The sequence below is a fragment of the Dendropsophus ebraccatus genome, chromosome 11 (assembly GCF_027789765.1).
Source record: "Dendropsophus ebraccatus isolate aDenEbr1 chromosome 11, aDenEbr1.pat, whole genome shotgun sequence".
Lineage (NCBI taxonomy): Eukaryota > Metazoa > Chordata > Amphibia > Anura > Hylidae > Dendropsophus > Dendropsophus ebraccatus.
The window spans coordinates 83,989,743-84,014,781 of record NC_091464.1 but is presented as its reverse complement, the minus strand read 5'-3'; the positions used below and the strand labels follow the sequence as shown (position 1 = coordinate 84,014,781).

General features: G+C 40.4%; 1 protein-coding gene across 2 annotated transcripts in view; it reads left to right on the top strand.

The window, feature by feature from the left end:
- The window catches only part of TAOK1 (TAO kinase 1), an 86,192-nt gene extending 69,076 nt beyond the window's left edge, over positions 1-17,116 (top strand). For both annotated transcript variants that reach the window (XM_069944499.1, XM_069944500.1), the window contains 12 exons: positions 1,158-1,251; positions 2,881-2,962; positions 4,184-4,351; positions 4,964-5,167; positions 5,859-5,993; positions 6,545-6,781; positions 7,790-7,918; positions 9,580-9,783; positions 12,077-12,316; positions 13,460-13,672; positions 14,612-14,794; positions 16,435-17,116. In XM_069944499.1, coding sequence (XP_069800600.1) covers positions 1,158-1,251; positions 2,881-2,962; positions 4,184-4,351; positions 4,964-5,167; positions 5,859-5,993; positions 6,545-6,781; positions 7,790-7,918; positions 9,580-9,783; positions 12,077-12,316; positions 13,460-13,672; positions 14,612-14,794; positions 16,435-16,896 — 2,351 coding nt within the window. In that variant the 3' untranslated portion in view covers positions 16,897-17,116. The remainder of the gene's footprint in view (positions 1-1,157; positions 1,252-2,880; positions 2,963-4,183; positions 4,352-4,963; positions 5,168-5,858; positions 5,994-6,544; positions 6,782-7,789; positions 7,919-9,579; positions 9,784-12,076; positions 12,317-13,459; positions 13,673-14,611; positions 14,795-16,434) is intronic.
- The last annotated feature ends 7,923 nt before the right edge of the window (positions 17,117-25,039 follow it).

The window sequence follows — 25,039 nt, the reverse complement described above, 5'->3', positions numbered from 1 at the left end:
TGGACATGTGCAGGCTCCCTTTGAGTTCAATGACCTGATTGTGTATGCATTCAGGTCAAGTGTACATTGTTTTTGGATTGGAGCATTTTCTAGGAAAATGTCCTTAATGTTGTCTTCCCCTGTCTATGCAGGGATACATTAGGATTTCATTTTGCCTTGGAAGAGTAAGACTACATTCACATGTCTTGTAAAATTGCCCATGGTTGCGGATCCGCAACCAAAGACAATTTTAGGTGCAGTTCAAGTGAATGCAGCCATTTGCATGATCCGTGCTACGACCCCAATGCTATCCGCACAATGAAAAAATAGGACATGTCACGGTGCGTAGCATGCCACCGATCTCCCCCTCACCGCCCGGCAGCAGAGATGACAGGAGTGCAGAAGACAACTATTCGCCTACTCCCCCTGTGCCAGTGAACGTGGGCCGGCCAGCAGGGGGGAAGTGGGTGAGTAGTTGTCTTCTGTGCTCCTGTCATCTCTGCTGCCAGGTGGCGGGGGTGGGGTCTGTGCCACGATCTTTCTCGGGTCTTCGTGGCATGGATTGTGTATATAAGGCCATAGATTTGATTTATAAAACACCTGGCCCTACACATATTTCCGTCATGATGATTCATGTGGAAGATAAATGGCTGCCAGACACCTATAGTGCTGCTTATCTTCCTGGGAAACTAAATGTGTCCATAAGTTGTAGTCATTAAAGGAGAAGTCTGGCTGCTAGTAAAAGGAAAGGCCAAACTCCCGGGGCAGGGAGAATATAACAAATGATCCAGACTTTCCTCCACCTGTTCCTCTCCAGCGCTGGATTGCTGATCCAGGATCTCCTGTGCTGCTGATGTCATGACCTGGTTAAATGACAACCTGCTCAACCAGTCAGTAACTGGGGTGGGACGCCGTTCCAGTCACTGATTGGCTGTAGTCACACCCGGGGGGGGAAGGGGGAGGGATAGCCTTTTGTCTGGGGTTCTCTAAGTTACACATTATGTTCTTAGGTTTCTCTATTATTGTTTTGTCATAAGAGCCATTGCATGCCATGACACAATTCATCTGACCTTTTACTCACTCTGCCACAAGAGGAAATAAAATAAAATAGATTATAATTGTGGGAAGACCGGTAATGGGGTTTGTATGATTTATCAGTTGATGTTTGTTCTTCACAGCTGAAAGGAAACCTCCTTTGTTTAACATGAATGCAATGAGTGCCTTATACCACATAGCGCAGAATGACTCTCCCACACTTCAGTCTAGTGAATGGTGAGTATCGCACATGACCATCATAACTTTACTTGCTCATCTGTGCCATTGTTTACTTCACAAATGATCACAATAACTGAAGATTAAAGTTCTCTTTCAAGGCAATTATTTTCAGTATTTTCTATTTATGATGTCAAGTGTGACTCCTCATATTACAAATACACATAGGGGCAAAAAAACTAATCCTTCATTGTGTATACTTGCAGTTTAAAGCCTTTTATAGTATAGACAGGTCTTCTCCAAAATGACCTAAAAAGTATTATGCATGTGACTTATAATAGCAAACACAAAATACACTAGACACCTACTTTATGATCCTGGTGTAGTTGCATGGAGAGCTCCTACACCTAATATGGCTTCTCACCCCTCTGAGCAGTTATTGATGGCTAAAAAAAATATATATATAATAATAATAATAATAAAGAAAAAAAAAAAAAAAAATATATATATATATATATATATATATATATATATATATATGTGTGTATTATACTGCTACGTTTTTAGATACTCTATATATATATATATATATATATATATATATATATATATATATATATATATATATAATATATATATATAATATATATACACACACACGCAGATGTACCTCCTGGTCTGGGTCCCAGCTGATCACCGTGACACGTCATAAAACTGAAAATTGTTTAATGGAAACTTCTTAGGATGTTTTACTGACGTTTTACAAATAAACCCATGTTCATCCCACTCTCCTGACCAGGCGTACCCAAAGTTCTCTGCTATAAACTGCACAGTTCTTTTTTGGAATCTGGCAAGACCCAGAATTAGGTTGAACATATGATACCTCCTATACAACCTCATTCAAAGAACATGCCTGGCATTTTATTTTTCTTGCTTTTGACAGTGGTCACCACCCAGTAACTAATGCTCAGTAAAGCGGTCTCCACTAAACTATGATGGGTGTGCTGCCAGCAAGCCTATCCTTTTCCTGGAAGTGTCATAATCCTAATGTTACGTTAGAAGAACATCAACTCACATGTGTTTTTGTATACATACTAATAATGTTGACTGATTCCTGTGCAGCCAAATGCTGCACTTCACAGTGTGACACCTAATGAAATGTTAGTCTGCATAGACCAAATAGTGAATTTAGACATTGCTTTGTAAAATGATTTAGTAGTCATTATCACACAGTATTGTGCTCATCAATATTATTGCAGCTTAACTCTTAGTCAGTCGTGCTGAATACAATTTAATATTGCATGGTAACTATTTAAAGGGGGTTATCCAGCGCTGCAAAAACATGGCCACTTTTGTCCCACTCTTGTCTGGGTGCAGGTTTTGAAACTCAGGTCCACTGAAGTAAATGGAGCTTAATTGCAAACCACACCTGAACTGGAGACAAGAGTAGGGGGAAAAATTAAGTGTTGTACAGTTCACTTTGCAAAAATTTTTAATACTTACTGCTACCTAATTTCATATGTTATTAAGAAAATACTTCTTCATCCTTCTCAATGCTCTTAGTTTAAGCTCTGTACACTCGGTTACAGTGGTATTTTGTTAGTCCAGTTCATGCCAAGTGTTAGAACTATGATTCAATGGAAAGAAACTCCATCTGAGCTGATGTGTATTTTCTCTTTGCTACTGCAGGTCTGACTACTTTCGAAACTTTGTAGATTCATGTCTCCAGAAAATCCCTCAAGATCGACCTACGTCAGATGAGCTGCTTAAGGTCAGTTTTACTTCTCTTGTAATGTAGATCTAATCCAAGCAATTGCCACCTACAGTCCTTATACTCTTGATTGATTTTTCATATGTTGAAAGAGCAGTTACGGTTATACTTCGCTTCTTACAGTGTTATCGCTTTATCTCATAAAGCGATGGCATATTGCTGATTAAGCGATTTGGCTCCTTCACTGTTTTCCATGTACAGCTAGGTGGCCAGGAAAAGATGTGCAAAATAGCCTGTGAAGGGGGCACAGCATTGAACTAACACAGCAACCCCATTTTCCCCAGTCATCCACCATGACAGCACCACAGGAGGTTGAGGCCATGCCCCACAGGGACCTGAAACAGAACAAAGAGGTTAAAGGACAACTCTGGCGATATATATATTTTTTTAAGCTTATTTAACACACATTACAAAGTTATACAACTTTGTAATCTGTGTAAATAAGCGGTCTGGCCCCGTTCCCCACTTTGTAAAATTAATAAACATAGAAAGTAAGAAGGAGAGAGAATAATATGGGCAAATTTGAGACCCTAAACCCCAGCTGCTTAAAGATGTGCCAGTGCTTTTGTGTCCAAGTTAAGGCCAGGGTTACAATTTGATGTTTTGTAGGGCTACAAGATGGATTATAACTAGAGATGAGCGAACCGGGTTCTGGTTCGAGTCGATCCGAACCCGAACAATCGGCATTTGATAAGCGGTGGCTGCTGACGTTGGATAAGGCTCTAAGGTTGTCTGGAAAGCATGGATATAGCCAATGACTATATCCATGTTTTCCACATAGCCTTAGGGCTTTATCCAGCTTCAGCAGCCACCGCTAATCAAATGCCGAAAGTTCGGGTTCGGATCGACTCGAGCATGCTCGAGGTTCGCTCGTCTCCTGTAACCTGAGTTACAGCTCCAGCCCATAAGGTTATATAGAGCTCAATGTGAACTTTGGACTTCAGCTTTAGCACAATAGTTAAAATGAATCTGGTAGCTCCACAAAGTCTCTGTGTAGCCCAGGCCCAAGTCAGAAACCTTGTTGTTTTCTATGTCATATTTACAAAGAGCTGAAATAGATCAGTGATTTTCATTTGCGTATTAACTCTGCAGTGTAAAGGTTTTTATTATGTTTGAAATATCAGCTGTTTTGATACAGTTTACTTTTAAGTGTATTGTTGCATAAATGTCCCATTTTGAGGTCATTTCTTTGAGGGATTTAATATGCTTATAATATTGCAGCACATGTTTGTCTTGCGTGAGCGACCAGAAACAGTGTTAATTGACCTGATCCAGAGGACAAAGGATGCAGTCAGAGAGCTGGATAACCTACAATACCGTAAAATGAAGAAGCTGCTTTTCCAGGAGGCCCATAATGGCCCTGCTGTAGAAACTCAAGAGGAGGAGGAGGTATGATCTTTAATGGAGTTGCTTTGTACCAAAAGGGTAACTAATGTTTGGGGGGGGGGGGGGGGGGGTACTACCATGTGGTAATGAAATGTCAGGACCTGACCCACCAATACTTCTGTCACCTCCAATAACAGTTAGCTGAGCACTTCTCCCTATGTGCCTGCTCCTTGGAGGTAAACTCAAAGCTGTGTATTTATATACATAAAATGATTATGCGTCCATCCATAAATCACCTTGCCAAAGTCGAAAGGGCAGAGTGCTTAGCTGTTCCTTCATTACAGAGAATGTATTCTCACAACCTAGTCTTCCAATGATAAAACTTCTGTCACTGTTTCTTGTACAAAGTTTTTTTTTGTTTTTTTTTTTCTCCCAACCTTTAGTTACTTTTTAACAAAATTATTGACATTATTGCAATGACATTGCTCTCTTTAGGCCTTATTAGATGGCCCGACCTGTGCTGCAAGCAAGCGCATTCTTGGGGCAGGGTCATTTTGGAGCTTTTTCACTTGTGCTTTCTACCTACCATTATTGACTGGCACAGGAAAGGCATTATGTTGGCCTTTCAATGTCAGGCAGGATGTACTAGCGGTAATTTTCTTTCTTTCCTTTTAGGAACAAGAACATGGAGTTGGCAGAACAGGCACTGTAAACAGCATTGGTAGTAACCAGTCTATCCCAAGTATGTCTATTAGTGCCAGTAGCCAAAGTAGTAGTGTGAATAGTCTTCCAGATGCCTCAGATGACAAGAGTGAATTGGACATGATGGAAGGAGATCATACCGTAATGTCAAACAGCTCTGTCATTCATTTGAAACCAGTAAGTTGTTTTTTTTTTTTTGTATAGTTTTTCACTTGATACACAGATATGACTTTTTTTTTTTACCCGTCATTTTTGATTAGTAGAACAGATCTTTGATATTACCCTCCAGATCAAGAGTTTAAGAATTTTATCCTCTGGGTTTTTTTTTTTGGTTCTGAAGAGATTGTAGATCATAACAGTGCAAACCTGAAGGCTTGTCACTGCTTTTATGAACTGAGTTAACAAAGATAATGTGCTAATTTCTTATGGTTGGAGCGTGAATTTAACAAAATATTCTTTTTTTTTTTGTGCTGTTTAATTAATCCATTAAAGTTACATGTAAAAATGGCACATTAAAATATGTGGTTGCGTGTCATACCAACAACATGGTGCTTAACCACGTATTATTGTATATTCTTATATACTTCCTAGATTCCTTCTAACATTTAACATTTTTCTTAATGTGTATTAAAATCATGTTAAAAAGACCTCACAAGTTTCATGTGGAAGCGCACAGAGTATCTGCAGCTCCAAACAGTGCCATGTGATTCCCCCATAGTACCATATTATGGGTGTATACTTTCCTAGAAGCAATTGCCCTAAGGGGAAATACCTCCCTAGTAAGAGCTTGCTTGTATTTGTTTTAACGGCCTTATTTAGTTGTTACATTTCTGGGTGATTTTCTTTACACATATGTTTTTTTAATCAGGAGGAAGAAAATTTCCAAGAGGAATCAGAATCTAGAACGCGGCCATCAGAACCACAGTCTCCACCCCAGGTTTCCCGCCACAAATCTCACTATCGGAACCGAGAGCACTTTGCCACCATACGCACTGCCTCGCTGGTAAGTTGTTTTTTGTTTTTTTGCTATATTCATCCCTATTACCACAGTAAATTTATACATGCTGATTTTGGGTGTGAATGTTTAAAAGGGGTTGCAAGGGAGCAGAAAAGGTCATACCTGCTCTGCTCCCTGGCTTTACTTTCCTCTCTATGCTCGTCTTGGGAGGTATACTGATGTTGCAGCAATATCGAGATGATATTAGACATCACATGCAGGGTAGGTTCCATCTGCATGCAATGCTCAGAACATGACGTGCCATCAGTTGCAGTTGTGTCATTAGTTGCAATCTTTTTCTTTCACCATTTTTCTATGTAGCAAAGCTGCAGCAAAATCATCACGATTTCAATGTGAGCTTCAAAATGAACTGAAGTTTTTTTTTGTTTTTTTTAAACCGTATGGTTTTTGATGCACAAATGATTTCAGCATCAAAAACTATTTAGCTAATGCGCATGTGAATGAACCCTAAAATGAAGACATTTATTTCTTTTAGGGATATATTTTTGTGGTCATTAGATATAGAATTAGTAGTATAATAAATAAAATCTTTACAGGTGACGAGGCAAATCCAGGAACATGAGCAAGACTCAGAGCTGCGAGAGCAAATGTCTGGCTACAAGCGCATGAGGCGGCAACATCAAAAGCAACTCATGGCACTAGAGAACAAGCTGAAGGCAGAGATGGATGAGCATCGGCTCCGGCTAGACAAAGACCTGGAGACTCAGCGCAACAACTTTGCAGCGGAAATGGAAAAACTTATAAAGAAACACCAAGCAGCCATGGATAAAGAGGTGGGATTGTCATAATACATGCCAGTCATATGGACCTTGTGCCATTTGCTTAAATAAGGTCATCTTTTTTACTTGGTCTGCTGCTGCCTTCATTTTAGCAGCCAGTTCTGGTCACATTGGTAGGACCAGCGGTGATATGTCTCCAATGGTGAGACGGTGGCGTCTTTGTCATAGTAGTTTGTTTTGCTTGCAGTACAGTTTGAGTTCCCTCTATTCACCCAATTAATTCTCAGTGAGTTAAAAGGATTATGCCATATTGCAACTTGTCACCATCCACAGAATAGATAAGTGGTTGTAAACTAGGCTTGTAACTGAGAAAACACTCACTTATCATGGAAACAAGGTACTCAGGTTCTTGTTTGAATGGAGGGACATTGCCACTCTTCAAACCCTGAGGCTGTTAGCCAAGTACATTAGGTGTCTCCAGTAATCCTATAAACCTGCCTCACTGCACCAATATTTGCAAAGGAAAGTAGGGAACATTATCTAGAATTAGTTGAACTACCACAAATTGGACTCCTTACCTATCTTTGTAATCTGTATGTGTTAAGTTATCATTATGGCACAGCCCCTTTTAAAGGGGTTGTCAAGGCTTAGAAAACTTGGCTGCTTTCTTCTAGAAACAACATCACTTCTTGTTTCCAGTTTTGATGTGGTTTTGCAACTCTGTTCCATTGAAGTGAATAGAGCTTAATTGCAACCCCCCACCCCCCACCCAAACTGATGCTGTTTGTAGAAACAAAGTGGCCCTTTTAATATAGATAAGAAACTAGCTGAATGTTTAGGATTTTCCATACCACTAATTGTTTGAGTGTGACCACATCTAAAGCAAATTTGTAGGTAAAGTTTTGTGGGAATTCTTTCAAACTTATGAAAAAGCAAAGTACAGTAATCTGTGATCACAAGATAGCCATAGGTAAAAGCAACACCGCTTTGCTTGAATATATAGAAAGCCAGGGGTCATAGAAAAGTTGAATTAAAATTTTAATGAATTTTGTTTTTTAACAGCTGAAGCTGATGGCAAATGAAGAAAAGAAGTTTCAGCAACACATCCAGGCACAACAAAAGAAAGAACTGAATAGCTTCTTGGAGTCACAGAAGAGGGAATACAAACTGCGAAAGGAGCAATTGAAAGAGGTACAATATATACATACTATTTACCATTAGCTGCTATTGGACATTGCGTACGAGCGTGGTTTCTTACATTTGAAGTTAATGGGAACGGATCTGTAGTAACCGTTCTCTGCTAATACATAATGGAGAGCGCTGTCTGCTTCCAATGTCAGTGTGTTTACCAGCAGCATGGCTCTGCCAAACTACTGGTGGTGCTGTATGTCAGACCCTTAGTGATTTGATATTCATAATCATGAGGACCAACAATAAATTGTACTTGAAAATACCTTTTAAAGGAGAATTACAGCAAAATGTAAATATGGGATGGCAGGAGAGGGTGGGAACATAATAAAGAAGTCATACTTGCCTGTCGCCATGCTCCTGCAGAGCAGTTACCAACTCGCTGACAGCTGCCAGTCTCCAGTTTTCTTCCAGTTCTTGTGTCATCACAACCCAATAGGAACTAGGTGCTTAACCAGTCAGGGACTGTAAGGATGTCCTGTCTCAGTCATTGACTGGCTGAGCGAGCGGGTCTTAACATAATAGGACTTGGAGCTACAGCACACTGGCATGTAATTGTGAACAATTGCTGTGCTGTGGTAGCATGGGGATGGGTAATTATAACTTCTTTATTATATTGCTATAATTCCCTGCCCTACTTTTTGCTGGAGTTCTCCTTTAAATCTCAGTAGTATCCCACACAACTACTCGCCCCATACTTGCCCATTTTGTGATTAGGGCTTCTTGCCTAGAGTCTTGACCTGCAGTTTAGTTTTTGGCAATTTCTCACTTCCAGCATTAGTAATTTTATAGTAGCAGGACTGTTTTTCTGTAACAGTGGAGCATTGGATCTAGGAACTAATGCGAGTAGTTTAGCAGTGAGGGAGCACAATGTAAAGTGCACAACAAGGTGCAACCTTTCTCTTGTGCAACCAAGGGAATATAGGGGGAGATCCTGGAACGTCACAGGTACATGATGGAGACTGTAGTCTGCTAACCATGTAGGCTGTTGCTGAACTGACTACTCTACACATCTGTGACGTGTCTATGCTATATACATGAACATAGTTTAGGAATAAATGTGGTTGTTTTTTTCACATGACTTGACTGCATAAGAGTGGGATGTCACTGTAATTACCATAGTAAACTCATACAGTTCACACTTTGTATGATACATAAGGTAGAGGGTGTTTGTATGTAAGGTACACACATAGATGTGACTGTTGCATTGTTGCAAAAACTATTGTCTCTAGCAACCTGCTCGTCTTTATCATGCACAGTTTATTTTGTGTTTTGCATTAAAGGGGTTGGCTACTTTATAGTAAAATTGTTCTGTGTACAGTATAGTAAGTGTTCTCATAGCACTTACTGAACCCTATGTACCTCATAGAGCAAAAAAGTCTCCCCTCCTCCAGGCTGTGCTATCCTGCTCTGTGGTGATTCTGTCCATACCGTGGCAGACATGAAGGAGCATGGGACCATGTCCTGTGTCCTCCATAGACATATGCTGGCAGACATTTTTTAAAAATAAATAAATAAATAAAAGCCTTGGTCTCCTGCTCTAAAACATGCCATACATTTACAGCTTTGTTTCCATGTAGTTGGCTTCTAACAATGCCCAGGATAGTTGCTGAATTAGGGATGGTATAACATTGTGCCACCTTGATTTTTTTTTTCTCCCATAGGAATTAAATGAAAACCAGAGTACTCCAAAAAAGGAGAAACAAGAGTGGCTGTCAAAACAAAAGGAAAACTTTCAGCATTACCAGGCTGAAGAAGAAGCCAATCTTCTGCGCCGCCAAAGGCAATACTTAGAGCTGGAGTGCCGCCGTTTCAAGAGGCGAATGTTACTCAGTAGACATAACCTTGAGCAGGATCTGGTCCGAGAGGTATGTAATCGACCACACTGCACACTGTGAGTTTTTTTTTTTCTCCACCTACAATCTAGATCTACGTACATTTACCCCCCACTCTGTGGCATTCTGAGATTTCTTTATCATAATAATTTGTTAATAAGATTCAAGCTTTATAAATTTATAATGGAACTTATATCCCTGCAATCTTACAGCATGAAACAAGGGCTTAGATTTGGAGGTCTGCTTACTTGACTCACCAAAACCTTGACTTTTTTTTTTTTTTTGCTTTTTTTTTTTAAAAAAAAAATAAGAACAAGGGCACTTTAAATACACCTGTTATAGATGTAGCCTTAGGTAGCTACATAGTCTGCCTGCAAAGTAAATAGATAACTGTCAGCATGCAGTGCAGGTCATACATTTTAATTTTAAACCTCTATCATGTAAAGCAGTGCTTCTCAAACTGTGAGGCGGGCCTCCCCAGTGAGGTGCCCACTAGCGGTTGGTGAGGCCCAGCTGAGAAGCCCGTTTTCACAAAACTGCACAGTCCTTTTGCTGTTTGCAAAAATCTCCATTTTAGCAACTTTATTTATGTTGTACTTGATTTATTATCATATAGAGCTTGGGAGATGGGTGAAAGGTAGCCCTCGCATTATTTTAAGCTTTTAAATGGACTTTCACCACATATGTTGAGGCCCAGGCACCCTCTTGGTAAGTCTGGTGAGGCCCAGGCATTGCCTTAGTCTGTTGGGTGAGGCTCCTGTAGAAAAAGTTTGAGAAGCACTGATGTAAAGTGTGTGTGCATGTAGTGCATCATCTAATGATGCATTGAAATGTTTTATATATAAAATAAAACTTTAACCCTTAGACGACCCAGGGCGTATAGTTACGCCATGGAAGTCTGTCCCCAGACGACCTAGGGCGTAACTATACGTCCTGGGTGTTTCTCCGGGGGTGACTGCGGGGGTCCCGATCGTTAAAAAGGACCGCCGGAGGTCTCTTACCTGCCTCCCTGCGGTCCGATCGGCTATCTGCTGCACTAAGCCTGCACAGGCAGGCTCAATGAGCAGATCGCCGATAACACTGATCAATGCTATGCCTATGGCATAGCAATGATCAGTGTAAAAATCAAAGTACTGGATGTAAAAGTCCCTCAAAGGGACTTCAAATGTGTAACAAAAAAAAAAAGTTAAAAACACTAACACACAACCCCAAAACCCCTCCCCCAATAAAAGTTGAAATCACCCCCCTTTCCCATTATATAAATAAAACATATAAAAATAAATAAACATATAATATACCGTAGCGTGCGTAATTGTCCAATCTATTAAAATATAACAAGCGTCATTGCGAACGGTAAACGGCATACACGAAAAGAGGGAAAAAAGTGCGCGGATTACCCATTTTATGTTACATTATATATATATAAAAAAAAAATAATAAAAAGTGATCAAAACATCCGATCTTCGCAAATATGGTATTAATAAAAACTAGAGATCATGGCAGAAAAAATGACACCCCATACAGCCCCGTAGGTGAAAAAATAAAACTGTTATAAGCGTCACAATAGGGCTATTTTATTTATAATTAATTGCCAAAAAAAAAAGGATTTCATTTAAAAAAATATATAACATTAGAGAATCTGCGTAAACCTGCATATGGTTGTGATTGCACTGACCTATAGAGTAATAATATCATATCGCTTTTACCATATAGTGCATTACGTAGACACAGGAACCCCCCAAACGTTACCATATTGCATTCTTTTTTACGATTTCACCAATTTATATCTTCATAAATAATATATTTGGGGTTCCATCATACATGTTATGGTAAAATGAAAGACGCCATTACAAAGTACAACTATTCCTGTAAAAAACAAGCACTTACATGGCTTGTAGATAGAAAACTGAAAGTGCTAGAGCTCTTAGAAGGGGAGGAGGGAAAAACGAAAAAACTAAGATCAAAATTTGCGCGGTCCACTGGGTCATTTTGGGGATGTCCTCAAAGGGTTAAATCTCAATCTCACTTATATACTGCAGTTATATTGTAGATGTAATTCTCACTATAATACAAATTGTATAGGTGCACAAGCTGTAATATTCTGTTATATTTCTGGCTTACTATTTGAGAGAGTGCTTAAAAAAACAACAGCAAAAAAACACTAAAGATTAAAACACCCTGACCACAGACATGAGGTTTATGCTAAAGTTTTTTTTTGGCAGAAATATTTGTTACTCCAACTTTTAATATCGATACAAACATCACCCCTTTAATTTACCATATTTTAATTAATTAATTTACTTACATAAAGTCTTTTCTTTACTAGGAGCTGAATAAACGACAGACACAAAAAGATCTGGAACATGCTATGCTCCTGAGACAACATGAGTCAATGCAAGAATTAGAGTTTCGCCATTTGAATACTATACAGAGGATGAGATGTGAGCTTATAAAGCTACAACACCAAACAGAACTCACAAACCAGCTTGAGTACAATAAACGAAGAGAGCGGGAGTTAAGACGCAAACATGTCATGGAGGTTCGACAGCAACCCAAGAGCCTCAAGGTACGGCCTATGATTTTTCTTTATAAATTCATTAACAGTGTACATTTAATAAGAAAGTAGTAAGTGGACTATTACAGGGAACGATAATTGTCCGAAACCTCCCTTTCCGGCCGATTAACGCTCTGTGTAATAAACACAACGATCAGCCGATGACAACAATCATCAGCTGATCGTTGATATAGGTTTGGACCTATATTTGGCGGGCACCGACCCGCGCACCGCTACGTGTAATAGTGGTGCGCGGCTGACGATTTGCAAAGTGCCTACATTACCTATCCATGGTACAGGGATCCTCCTCTTGTGCTCTGCTTCTCTCCGGGTCTCGCGTGCTGCAGCTTTTTAGCTGACAGGCCGCTCAGCCAATCACTGGCCGGGACCGCCACAGCAATTGATTGGCTGAGCAGCCTGTCAGCTAAGACAGGCCGCTATGAAGCTGGAGCGAGCTGGACCCGGGGAGAAGCAGACCGCAAGAGAAGCCTGGACCATGGATACGTAATGTATACAGTTTAAGCAAGGGCTGCAAGGACATCGGTAACAATGTCCATGCAGCCCTTGTTAAACAATTATCAGGCCATGTAATAGGCTCAGTAAATAAGCGCCGATCTAGTAGATCGGCGCTCGTTTACAGTTATTATCGGGCCCCCATCAGGCCATGTAACAGTACCCTAATTCTTTTGGTTTGTCTGCTCAAATCCTGCAAAATATATGGACACCAGGTGGAAACGTGACAGACCCAATTGAAGTCAAAGGGATCTCTGGGATATCTGTCTGCATTAGGTAATGTCTGGCTCCGTTCTGTGGTGCTGAACGGACTCTCCGATGGAGGCCCTGAACAGAGCCCCAGCAGGAATGTGAACCTACCCTTAAGGCCCCATTACATTAAAAGATGTCTGACAAGATTTTTTCAGCCAAAGCCAGGAATGGAATTGAAGAGAGGAGAAATCGCCGTCTTTACAACCTGTTCTCTGTTTATAGTCTTTTTCTGGCTTTGGCTGAAAAAAAATCTGTCAGACATCTTTTGGTGCAATAGGGCCCTTATTAGTGTACTGTAGCTGTATCTTTTTAAAGAATGCATACAGTTTGACATAGTATTTAGTGATTATGTGTGACTTGTTAAAGATGTATGAATTTTTTTTTGTTCAGTCTAAAGAGCTCCAGATCAAGAAGCAGTTCCAGGATACTTGCAAGATTCAGACAAGGCAGTATAAAGCTTTGCGAAATCACCTTTTGGAGACCACACCAAAGAATGAACACAAAGCTGTGCTCAAGCGGCTGAAAGAAGAGCAGACCCGTAAACTGGCAATATTAGCTGAGCAGTATGACCATAGCATTAATGAGATGTTATCTACACAAGCGGTAAGTGCCAAGTACCATCCCTTCAGTGAAGCATGGTGGCAGCATCATGTTGTGGGGGTTTTTCAGCAGCTAGGACAGGAAGACTGGTCAGGTTTTGAAGGAAAGCTGCATGAATTACAAAGATATTGCTACAATTCTGTTTCCCCGAAATTAAGACATCCCCTAAAAAATAAAAAAAAAACTAGTAGAGGTTTTGCTGAATTGCTTAATAGAAGGCCTCCTGCCTAAAGTAAGACCTAAAAAAGTGTTTGTTTGGAAGCATGCTGGCGGAACAGAACACCAGGGCATGCAGCTGGGATTCTTTTTAGCCCGTCCCCATTGTCCCTTACCTTCACCATCCATTGCAGAGCAGCTGCATGCAGGACATGAAGACAGTCACCTGCCGCCAACACCGATGTTCCTTTCCTCAGGCCTCGCTTGTAAATGTGCAGGCAAGGCATAAAGAGGCCCTTTGCCTGCCGCCATCCCCACTGTCCCATCCCACCAGATATAGAGCTGCACACAGTCTACCGTTATTTTGTCGCCTACCGCCATACTGTATGCTGTCCTGTGGTGAGCTCCCCCTGGTGGCTGGCAGCTCTATCCCTGCTGTGCTGTATCAGTTTGCTGTGATGAGCTCCCCCTGGTGGCTGAAAGCCGCCAAACCGTACACTCTGTCTCTGCTGTGCATGTGACATGTGAATTCTTCATGGAAAAATAAGACTTCTCCAGAAAATAAGACCTAGCACAAATTTGGGAGCAAAAATTAACAAAAAGAAACTGTCTTATTTTCGGTAAAACGCAATAAAAACCTGTCTTAACAGTGGCCTACCAACAACACAGTGGCCCTAAAGGAACAATAAACATGCAAACGCTCATTTGTCCGCTGATCAGGCTGTTCTGACTTGACATCCAGTTTGAGGATTTTTGTTCAGGTGAATATTTTACCTTTTCTTGCAGCTGCGCCTGGATGAGGCACAGGAAGCAGAGTGCCAGGTATTGAAGATGCAGCTACAGCAAGAACTGGAGCTACTGAATGCTTATCAGAGCAAAATTAAGATGCAAGCCGAGGCCCAGCATGAGCGTGAATTACGTGAACTGGAACAAAGGGTTTCCCTCCGTAGAGCCCTTCTTGAGCAGAAGGTTAGTGATTTAATTTTATTGTTTGTCGACTACTTCATTGAGGTAGTTGTATCCAATGTTTTATGGTTATGATTTGGAGCCTCTTTTACAGAATGTGTCACATTTAAGGGAGAGATCAATATTCACCAATAGATTCTGTATTGTGGTTTGCTATTATGCTTGTCCATGGCTTTAAAGGGGTTATCCAGTGCTACAAAAACATGTCCACTTTCTTCCAGAGACAGCATCATTCTTGTCTCACTTCAATGGAACTGAGTTACAAAACCTGCACCCAAACTGGAGGCGATTGGTCCTGTCTCTGGAAGAAAGTGGCTGTGTTTTTGTAACCTTGGATAACCCTTTAATTCCAATTTATTTTTATGTTCATTTGTTTATAACTAAAGAAACATGAACACAGCCTTACTTTATATTTGCTGTTTTACATTCGGACTCAGTTCACACTCTTGTCTTCCATTTATAAGGGAACCTTGACCATGATCCTGCATTTGTTTTTCCTCACAGGACAGGCTCCTGGCATGCAGCCTTCATTTTGAAATTTGTCTATTAGGGCTTGTAAGCATTTTTTGGAGATTTGGAGATAACAGTAGTGCTGCAGGATGCGCTGTGCCAGGAAGCCCAATAGAAGTGTGACCATAACAAATGTACCCCTTTTTGTGCGTGCAGGCCTGTATAATTTATTTCAGTGCTATCTATCGCTACTTTTTTTTCCTTATTCTGCTTATAATTATTAGTTTGCATAACTTACAGCGTTACTGCCATTTAAAATATTTTTAACATGTCACACACGCATCACAGGTTTATCGGTCAGTGTGCCGGTGCTGAGGCCCCCACCAGTTTCTAAAAAAAGCCAGGGAAAGTGCATGACTGTGCATGTCACTCCCTAGACTGGCTCCAAAGACTTATGCTGCATTTAGACAAAACGATTATCGTTCGAATTTAAACAATAACGATCGCATTTGAGCGATAATCAGCTCGTGTAAACTAGGGATGCACGATGCACTGAAATATCGACACTACTATCGATATTTCAGGCTCAAGCGATCTTGAAACAATCACAATAACGAATTTTCCAAATGATATATCGTTCCGTCTAAATGCTGATAGTTATAAAAAACACATTGTTACTTCGAAATTGTTAATCATTCAATTGGGCAAATTATCGCTCAGTGTAAACGAGCATTACACACACACTTCTTCCAGCTGTATCTACCAATTGGTGTGGGTTTGGCATGCAGACCCAAACTGTTCAAAGTTTGACATTTCACGCAAACTTTTTTTTTTTTTTTCTCCCCTAGTAACGATAAATATTACAATTTTAATTTGAAAATGATTAATAAAGATAATGCATGTGTCTGAGTTTCTGAAAATTTTTCTGAGAAAATAGGTTAATTTTCAACTCTTCTCTTCAGTTTTTGGCTGTAGAACTACCGAAGGGTGGGGCTTAGTCAGGGGGTGGGGCTTAATCTTTTTACCAGGCTGCAGACAGGGCAGAAAGGTGAGGCTCCTCCTCCTGCTCCAGTCAGCTCTTATAGCAAGACTTAGAACAGTGAGAAGTAGGAGATATTTGCTTAGTTTGATGTCCTTATACTCCCTGTAGTTTGATATTTCTTTCAGAATAACTTTTTATTTTCTTATTTTAGATTGAAGAGGAAATGCTGGCTCTTCAGAATGAGAGAACAGAGCGAATACGGAGTCTTCTGGAACGCCAAGCTCGGGAAATTGAAGCTTTTGACTCTGAGAGCATGAGGCTAGGGTTTAGTAACATGATACTTTCTAATCTCTCCCCCGAGGCGTTCAGCCACAGCTACCCGGGAGCTTCTGGCTGGTCCCACAATCCCACAGGAGGCCCAGGACCTCATTGGGGACACCCCATGGGAGGCCCACCTCAAGCCTGGGGACACCCAATGCAAGGTGGGCCCCAACCATGGGGTCATCCTTCAGGGTCAGTACAAGGTGTCTCACGTGGCAGTACAATGGGGGTCCGCAACAGCCCCCAGGCTCTGAGGCGGACAGCTTCTGGGGGACGGACAGAGCAGGGAATGAGCAGGAGCACAAGTGTTACTTCACAGATATCCAATGGTTCACACATGTCTTATACATAACTGCAAGAAAAACTTAACGGCCATTCCTTTTGATCATTCAACACAAACTGCCTACAGATGTCCTCACAGCAGCTTTCTCAATGGTACTGAGCAGCTGCCAAAATAAGGCTTCCTACACATGCTGTATTTTAATCCGTTTGTACAGGGTTACTTGTATGTGTGTAATCTACAGTATGATTGCATTGGCTGCTGTTTTTTTTTTTTTTTTTTTTTTTTTTTTTTTTTTTTTTTTTTAGTATTTTTTTAGTTTTTTGTTTTAATCATCAGGGAATAGTTTAAAGAAAAAGAAAAGTAAAGCATGTGGGTTGTACTGAAAGTGGAAATAACTACTTTATCAAACAGAAGCATGATGCTTTCACAGACTACGCAGGTTCACTTTTGAGAACTATATAGGCACTTTGAGCACTCGGAACATTCCCTGGCTCTCGATATTCATCACTACACTCCAGTAGGGCATTGTCATTTCTCACTCTTGAGAGAACTAAATCCTGCTTTTGTCTGAGTGAGCGATCCTATCTGAGTTTTTACAAAGAGCATAGCAGTTTATACTTTTAGGTTTCCTAAACATTTCTTTTTTTTTTTTTTTGTTTTTTTGTTAATGTGTCAAATTAATTTACTTTAACTAGGCCAAAAAAGATTTTTCAGGTTGTTTAGGGTATGTCGCTGCTTTAGGAGATTCTAGAATCCCAGATTATAGCACTAATTTACTGATGGCATATCCATTCTCCTGCAAAGACTAGGCACCCTTGTTTTCTTTTTCTTTTTTTTTACCTAATTTCCTTTACTGCTACACAACACTGGTATAGGTCACAGTAGCGATGCTGTTTTTAAATCTTATATCATAAGGTGCAACCAGTCTGGTTTGCTGTGAACTGTCACCTATGCCTGCACATGTTTAATATTTGTCATTGGATGAGGCGTAGTACCTGAACGTCCAGGCCCGTTACCTTACTTTAGTTATGATATGTAGATCTCAGTTCAGTGACATTGGTCTGGGAATAGGTGTTATAGCATCACCATAGTTGCACGTCACAGATAGCATGGCATCCGTTGTAGCAGTAAACTATGTTAATAAGAATCCTATTCTTCATGCATATCCTGCTTTATCCACATGAGGTTTCCATTACCTAATGCCATAACTATATCATACATACTGCTGGGGAGCAATGTCTGGGCTACTGCTAGTAGCCTGCTGCATGTGTTTGATGCCATGACTCCTGCGCAGCAGTATGTAAGCCAAGTATTTTTATTTTTTTTTTGTAAGTAATCAAGTGAATTCTGTTCAGTTTAATGTATTCGGGTGCTATCATTGGTGGCTGTAGTATGGAATTTAGTCCTGCTAATCTTTTGGAGGGTATACAGTAGTTTAGTTGGACAGCACAGAAAGTTAATGGAGGTTTGATGTGTAGATAAGGTATGTTCAGTGGAGCTTAGAATGTGCAGTTCCTCTAACCTTGGACTTGTTCATCTATGTGTATTCCAGGCCCATGCTAAAAAACATTCTAGCTGGGATCCAATTCCAGTTACTGATTTAACCCCCTCCAAAAATGACTGACCTGTGATACTGTGCTGTGAACAAGTCCTCATTTCGGCATCTGTTGTAGGCATGGTGTGATGAGCCTTGCATCTGCAGTTCTCTTACAACCAATGTTCCTCATTATTTACACAGCATTTATATGGTATGCAGAACAAAGTATTTCAGCTTCTCAGTATTCCTTCTACTTGGGGAGTATTGGAGATATCAACATTCAGAACGTATCGTTCTATTTAAATTTGGGATATCCATTTTTATTTGTTTTATAATCCGTACTATGTGCTAAACTATTGCATGTATCTCACACTAGGCAGTTTTTATACTTTGGATGCCATTTGCGATATTGGGAGAATTACAGCTTCATGTCACTTTTGTACAAAGTAAAAATTTTCACCCTATTTATAGATGTTTAAAGAGGTCCGGTTAGTTCTCCTATCGGGTGAATAATGAACGTTTGTTTTATGCAGATCACACCTTTTGGAAATTTGCCCAAAGGGAACCTGGCATGTTGAAATTGCAATTGTCTAATAGCGGGAGGAGCTGAGCAGATTAATTTGTGTAGTTTTTTGAGAAATATTCCAGTATAACTTGTAGTTTATTCCTTCAAATCTTTGCTTATTTCTAGGCTGAGGAGTCCAATAGGCGGTCCTGTACAGTGATTGACAGTTATCTCTGTATATTCATTCATACAGGGAAAGTGGTCACTAAGTAGGACCACCCACTTGACTACGTGAACACGTGAACAAATGACAAGATGCCCTGAAACGTTTCAAAACTGTATAAACCCCCTGCACTTTTAACATGATGCCTGCTCTTGGACTGCTTTTTTATAAGATTTATTTTAAGATCTCAGAAACCCCTTTTAAATATGGAGGAGAAATATAATTTTTTTTATTTGATTGCACAGCAAAACAATACCCTATAGGGATGCAGTAAACTTTCAGTGCTGAGGGAAGACCCTTTCAGTTAAGGGTTGTTATGGCCCCTTTACACAGGCAGATTATTTTGCAAATGAACATTTTGTTAGAGGAACTAAAAACAATGATGATTGGCCGGATGAAAAGGGCCGGAGATCAGCCAACAAACGAGAAAACACTGATCTGCATGTTTTGTTCGGATGATAAAATCATCATTCTAGTCCACACATCACCCTGTGTAAAATAAGACTTGAAGAGCCAAACAAACGGTCTGACAATCGTTCTAACGGCCAGCTGCACAATTGATCAGTTGACCAATCGGCCCGTGCAAAGGGACTCTTACACTGGCATGTACTTAATAGTTCTTTTTTTCCCCTATGTAGACTTACAAGTTAAGTCACATAAACTATTGTTATATTTTGATCATTGTAGGTATTTTTTTTTCTCTCTCCATTTTTGAGTCCAGTTTTATTAATCATTAAAAAAAAGTGTCAATCCATTCTGCCTAACTGCGCTCACAACATTTTTACAGAAGAAAAAAAAATTCTCATGAAAACACTTGGTTTCAGCTGAAAGTCTGCACCTTTGGACTTTAGCCCTCAACGTTAGTACAGTAAATATTTACGGATGGTCAGAGGTAAACTAGTTACAGTTCATTATAAATGTATGACCCTTTCCCAAGAGTAAACGGGTAAACTACTCACAGGGAATGTCCGTAATGGTAAAGGGACTTGATCATTTAAAGGACAGTGTTTAATAATTTATCTTCTGTATCATCCTAAGCAACAAAAAAAAAAAATCCATAGCAAACGTAGGATGTTAAAAATGTACTCAGCTCACTTATACCACGCTGAGATTGCCCCTTATTGATTTCTGAAATTCTAAAACTGCCCATACACTTTTAGACAAACCGTAATCTTGCCCAGTCACATGCACTGAGAGAAAAGACTTGGCCGTTGCTAAACTTCTTTGTTGCATCTTCAAAATGAACTTGTGACCTATTACTTGTTCATTACCGGGTATTTCCATCAGTCCATGAGCTCAGCACACCTTGTTGGAAACCAGTATATAACAGATTTGAACTCCTCTCCTACTACTTGGAAATAACATGCACAGATTTTTAGCTGATAGTCTGCTTAGGAAGGAAACTCTCAAAGAAGGCATATGTCTTACGTCTGATCAACCTGTTAGACTAAATCTGGGGTGGGGAGCCTTTGGCCCTCCAGCTGTTGCAAAACTACAATTCCCATCACGCCTGGACAGCCGAAGCAAAGCTTCGGCTGTCCAGGCGTGATGGGAATTGTAGTTTTGCAACAGCTGGAGGGCCAAAGGTTCCCCATTCCTGCACTAAATGTTTAGGGAAGCTGGCCGATTAATATCGTTGCACAGATCTAACTGGGTTTTCAAGTACTGAACATTGACGCCAGTTCCGTATGCTGTTCATGTCCGAAACGGGACATTTCACTGGTCCCAAGAATAAGGAAGTCCTGTGCAAACAACGGCCGTCAAAATAATGATCATGCCAATTATTTCCGGCCTTTGTCCATAGACTTCGATGCAATTTTCATTTACAACAATGGCAAATAAAGGTCATTGATTTGCACAGCATGTGAACATAGCCTGTAAATGCATTTGCACTGAAATCCGAATGAATTCCTATTCCTAGTCATGTTACAGATGTGCTGTGTGGGTGAGAAGTATCCCCACCTTATGTCTGATATCAGGCAGAAAATGCAGCTGGTTAAACTGGACAGGAAGGTAGAAAAATCTAGCCTTTTTCTATTGCTTTTCTTCAGTCTGAAAACCACCAACAAACATTTACATAATGTGCTGTTATAGTCAGAGATTCACAAGTTTGGTTTTTTTTTTAAAGCTTTTAAAACTTCCTAATCTTTCTGTAAAATATCCACTGGAAAATTGATGTAATAATGTAATACCACTCATCTTCCCCTTTCATGTGTGGAGCAAGACAGGTCAAAGAAGTGGGTTACCCAAAAGTTACCATATTTTTATTATTTCTGTCATGGCATTCATTCTCACTGTTTGTGCCTTCAACAAAATATAGTCTTAGAAAGGCGTGTGAAAAACATAAGGAATCTGAATGTGTTCTAAATTCTAAAGTTACTATTATTTGTAAAAACTTCTGACATGTCAGAAGTGCGTATTGGTCGGGGTCCGGATGCTGAGACCCCCACCGATTGCTAGAATGAAGGGGCAGAATCGCCGCTATAACTGCAGTCTACTGAATTATACTGGAGCCTATGGAACATTTATTATAGGCTCCATTATAACTCATAGACTGCTAATATGAGCAGTGTACAAATTCATCTGTATAGCTGTGATGAAAAGACAGAGCGCACGGTGCTGAGTGCTTCTGCCCCTTCCTTCTAGCAATCGGCGGGGTCTCAGCACCTGGACCCCCACTAATATGCACGGTCGCTATGACATGTTAGAAGTTCTTACAAATGATACTTACACTTTAAGCCTTTAGCTGCCAAACAGTATTAGGCTTAGGGCTGCATGGCAGCTTTGGCCACACTACATTAAGATTACAATGTTGCTCTGCTAAAACTACAACTAATGGTAGTGAATATGGCCACACTAATATCTTAGATTTCTGCAGACTGTCATGTTGTGTCACCCATCTTGTGGGTGACAATGTGATCACCTTCGCTATCACTGTTTGCAATATAGCAGGGCAGCCCCGTGATTTTAATTCTTTGCAGTCAAAGTTGCCATTCAGTCCCAGCCTTAGTATGCTACAAGGATAGACATGTAGTTTTTTTTTATATATATTTTAAGCTTGCTTGCTTTTATTGAATTAAATTTTTTACAATTTTTTTTATTTGCCATTTGCTGCTTATGGGCTGTGTGCACTATACACAAGGTTATGTTACAGAAAACACTGTGGGGTCAAAATGTATCCTTTATGTAGGTCATGAAAGAAAAAATACAGCTTTGGGATATAATTCTCGAATACACTGACATATGCAGGTTGAGGCAAAAGGAGTAATCTCACCTCTGTGCTGTACAATTTCTAGCTTCAGAATATGCCTGAAACTGGGGCAGTAAATGCAGCCGGTGGTCAGAAGATGTTGGTAACCGAGCACAGAGCGAACATCCTCCCCTGCTTCTAGCCCTTATAGTTTATTTAGAGAACTGCTGTTTATTCCTGTGATGTTGAGTGTTCCTGTACAGTATAATACTATATGACATGGTTAGGGAACCTTGGCTCTCCAGCTGTTGCAAAACTAAAACTTCCATCATGATGGGAGTTGTAGTTTTGCAACAGCTGGAGAGCCAAGGTTCCCTACCCCTGCTATATGGGTTTACTTTTTTTTCCCCAAAAATTCAAAAAAAATGCAAGCGTTAAAATATTAAAATTTCCATGTATGGATTTACCTCTTCTCTTGGAGAACCCGTTTTCTGCACTAGTGACACAATTCTTGATGCTTCCTCCTTTTTTTTTTTTTTTTTTTTTCTCCACCAAAGTTGTGTGATTTGATTGATACTAGTTACTGATCTGCAGCTTTTCCAACTTTTTATATTGACTTCTGCTTCCTTTTTGGCTTATAAAAGCAGCATTTACAGGCTGAGACATGAGATTCTAAGCTGTGGAATCCTTAGCGCACAATATATAATTGAGAACTATTTCATTATAAGGGCTCATGCACACTGAGCAAAAGGCGAGGAATTGGAGAGGAATCTGCTCTTAAATTCTGCTTGAAATTCCTCCCATAAAAGAATGAACAGAGCAATGTCTCATTGTGTTCAATAGGATTTCCGCTCTGTTGTTCACACTGCAGAATTTTCTGCCGCAGATCTGTTTTCTGCCCAAAGTAGTAACATGTCACTTCTTTTGGTAGAATCTGCTAGAGGAATCCTATAGAAGTCAATGGGGCTTGAATTCTGCTTAAAATTCTGCTTGAATTCCACTCTGAGGGTATGTGCACACTGAGGAAAAGGCGAGGATTTAGGTGAGGAATTGAAGAGGAATTTCAGCTTGAAATTCCTCCCGTTAAATATGTACAGAGCAAAGTCCTATTGTGTTCAATGGGTTTTCTGCTCTGTTGTTCACACTGCAGAATTTTCTGCTGTAGATCTGTTAGAGGAATCCTATAGAAGTCAATGGGGTGTTTAAATTCTGCTTGAATTCTGCCTGAAAACTTTCAATTCCTTGAGAATTGCTCAGTGTGCACATACCCAAATTCAGCTCAAATTCAGCTCGGAGCAGAATAGAAGAGGAATTTCAAGCAGAAATTCCTCGTCTTTTGCTCTGTGTGCATGAGCTCTTATGGTGAGAAATCCTGCTGCAGGGGGTAGTAAGAAATCATGTGCCAAGAGCCAAAGTATATCCCACCAATAGATGGCAGTGCACCATATTATGCTACCTTTGATAGACCATGTGCCAATATAGATTCAGCCTGTGCTTGAGAATGTGTTCTAGGTTTGGGGGGGGGGGGGGGTTAAGTTGTATGCAGTTTTCGCATGACTTGGCTTGATGATGATGATGATGCACTTTTTAATTCTATAATAATTTTGATGAGCGGTGGTACTTCACCTACATTCAGATCTAGGAACCAAGCCATGTGTGAAAATACAGATCTTTTAATTTGGTTACAAACACGTTAGTTTACGATAAGTGCACATATGAATGTTTGTGAAACGAATTGAGAAACATTCCTATTCTCTTGATGCCATTCTACACTTGCCAACCTTCTACAGGCAGTCGTGTTTATTGCCAGGCCAACCATCTACGGTCAGTCGTGTTTATTGCCAGGCCAACCATCTACGGCAGTCGTGTTTATTGCCAGGCCAACCATCTACGGGCAGTCGTGTTTATTGCCAGGCCAGCCATCTACGGGCAGTCGTGTTTATTGCCAGGCCAGCCATCTACGGGCAGTCGTGTTTATTGCCAGGCCAACCATCTACAGGCAGTTGTGTTTATTGCCAAGCCAACCATCTATGGGCAGTTGTGTTTATTGCCAGGCCAACCATCTACGGGCAGTTGTGTTTATTGCCAGGCCAACCATCTACGGGCAGTCGTGTTTATTGCCAGGCCAACCATCTACGGGCAGTCGTGTTTATTGCCAGGCCAGCCATCTACGGGCAGTCGTGTTTATTGCCAGGCCAGCCATCTACATGAAGTCGTGTTTATTGCCAGGCCAACCATCTACGGGCAGTTGTGTTTATTGCCAGGCCAACCATCTACGGGCAGTCGTGTTTATTGCCAGGCCAGTCTTAACTAATCAGTGGATGTAGTGGATATATTGGGGTGGTTATCCAGTTGCTTGCTTTATGTCTTGTAGTGACCCCCTTTACATCCAGATATGATTTATAGATCAGCCAGCTCCTCTGACATGTCTGGTCCGTAACTACTTGCATTTCACATAAAACAATGGCTGTGCATGACCTTCTAATTTGTGCTGTTCCCCTGTTATTCTATGAATAGGTTGGTTGGTTCATGTGGCCCATAATGCAACCAGCCAGTGGCTATGTTCACACAAAGTAAAAAAAAGTAGTATTGCATTATTTTAGTTGACTTTAATGCATTCTATTGAAGTCCATGGAATAACAGACGTCGTTTGCACACAGTGTATTAATAGACGGACGTCAAATAATAATGTCAATTATTTTCAGACGTCTTTTGCAAACAACATTGTGAGAACGTAGCCATTGGCTGCCCATTCCT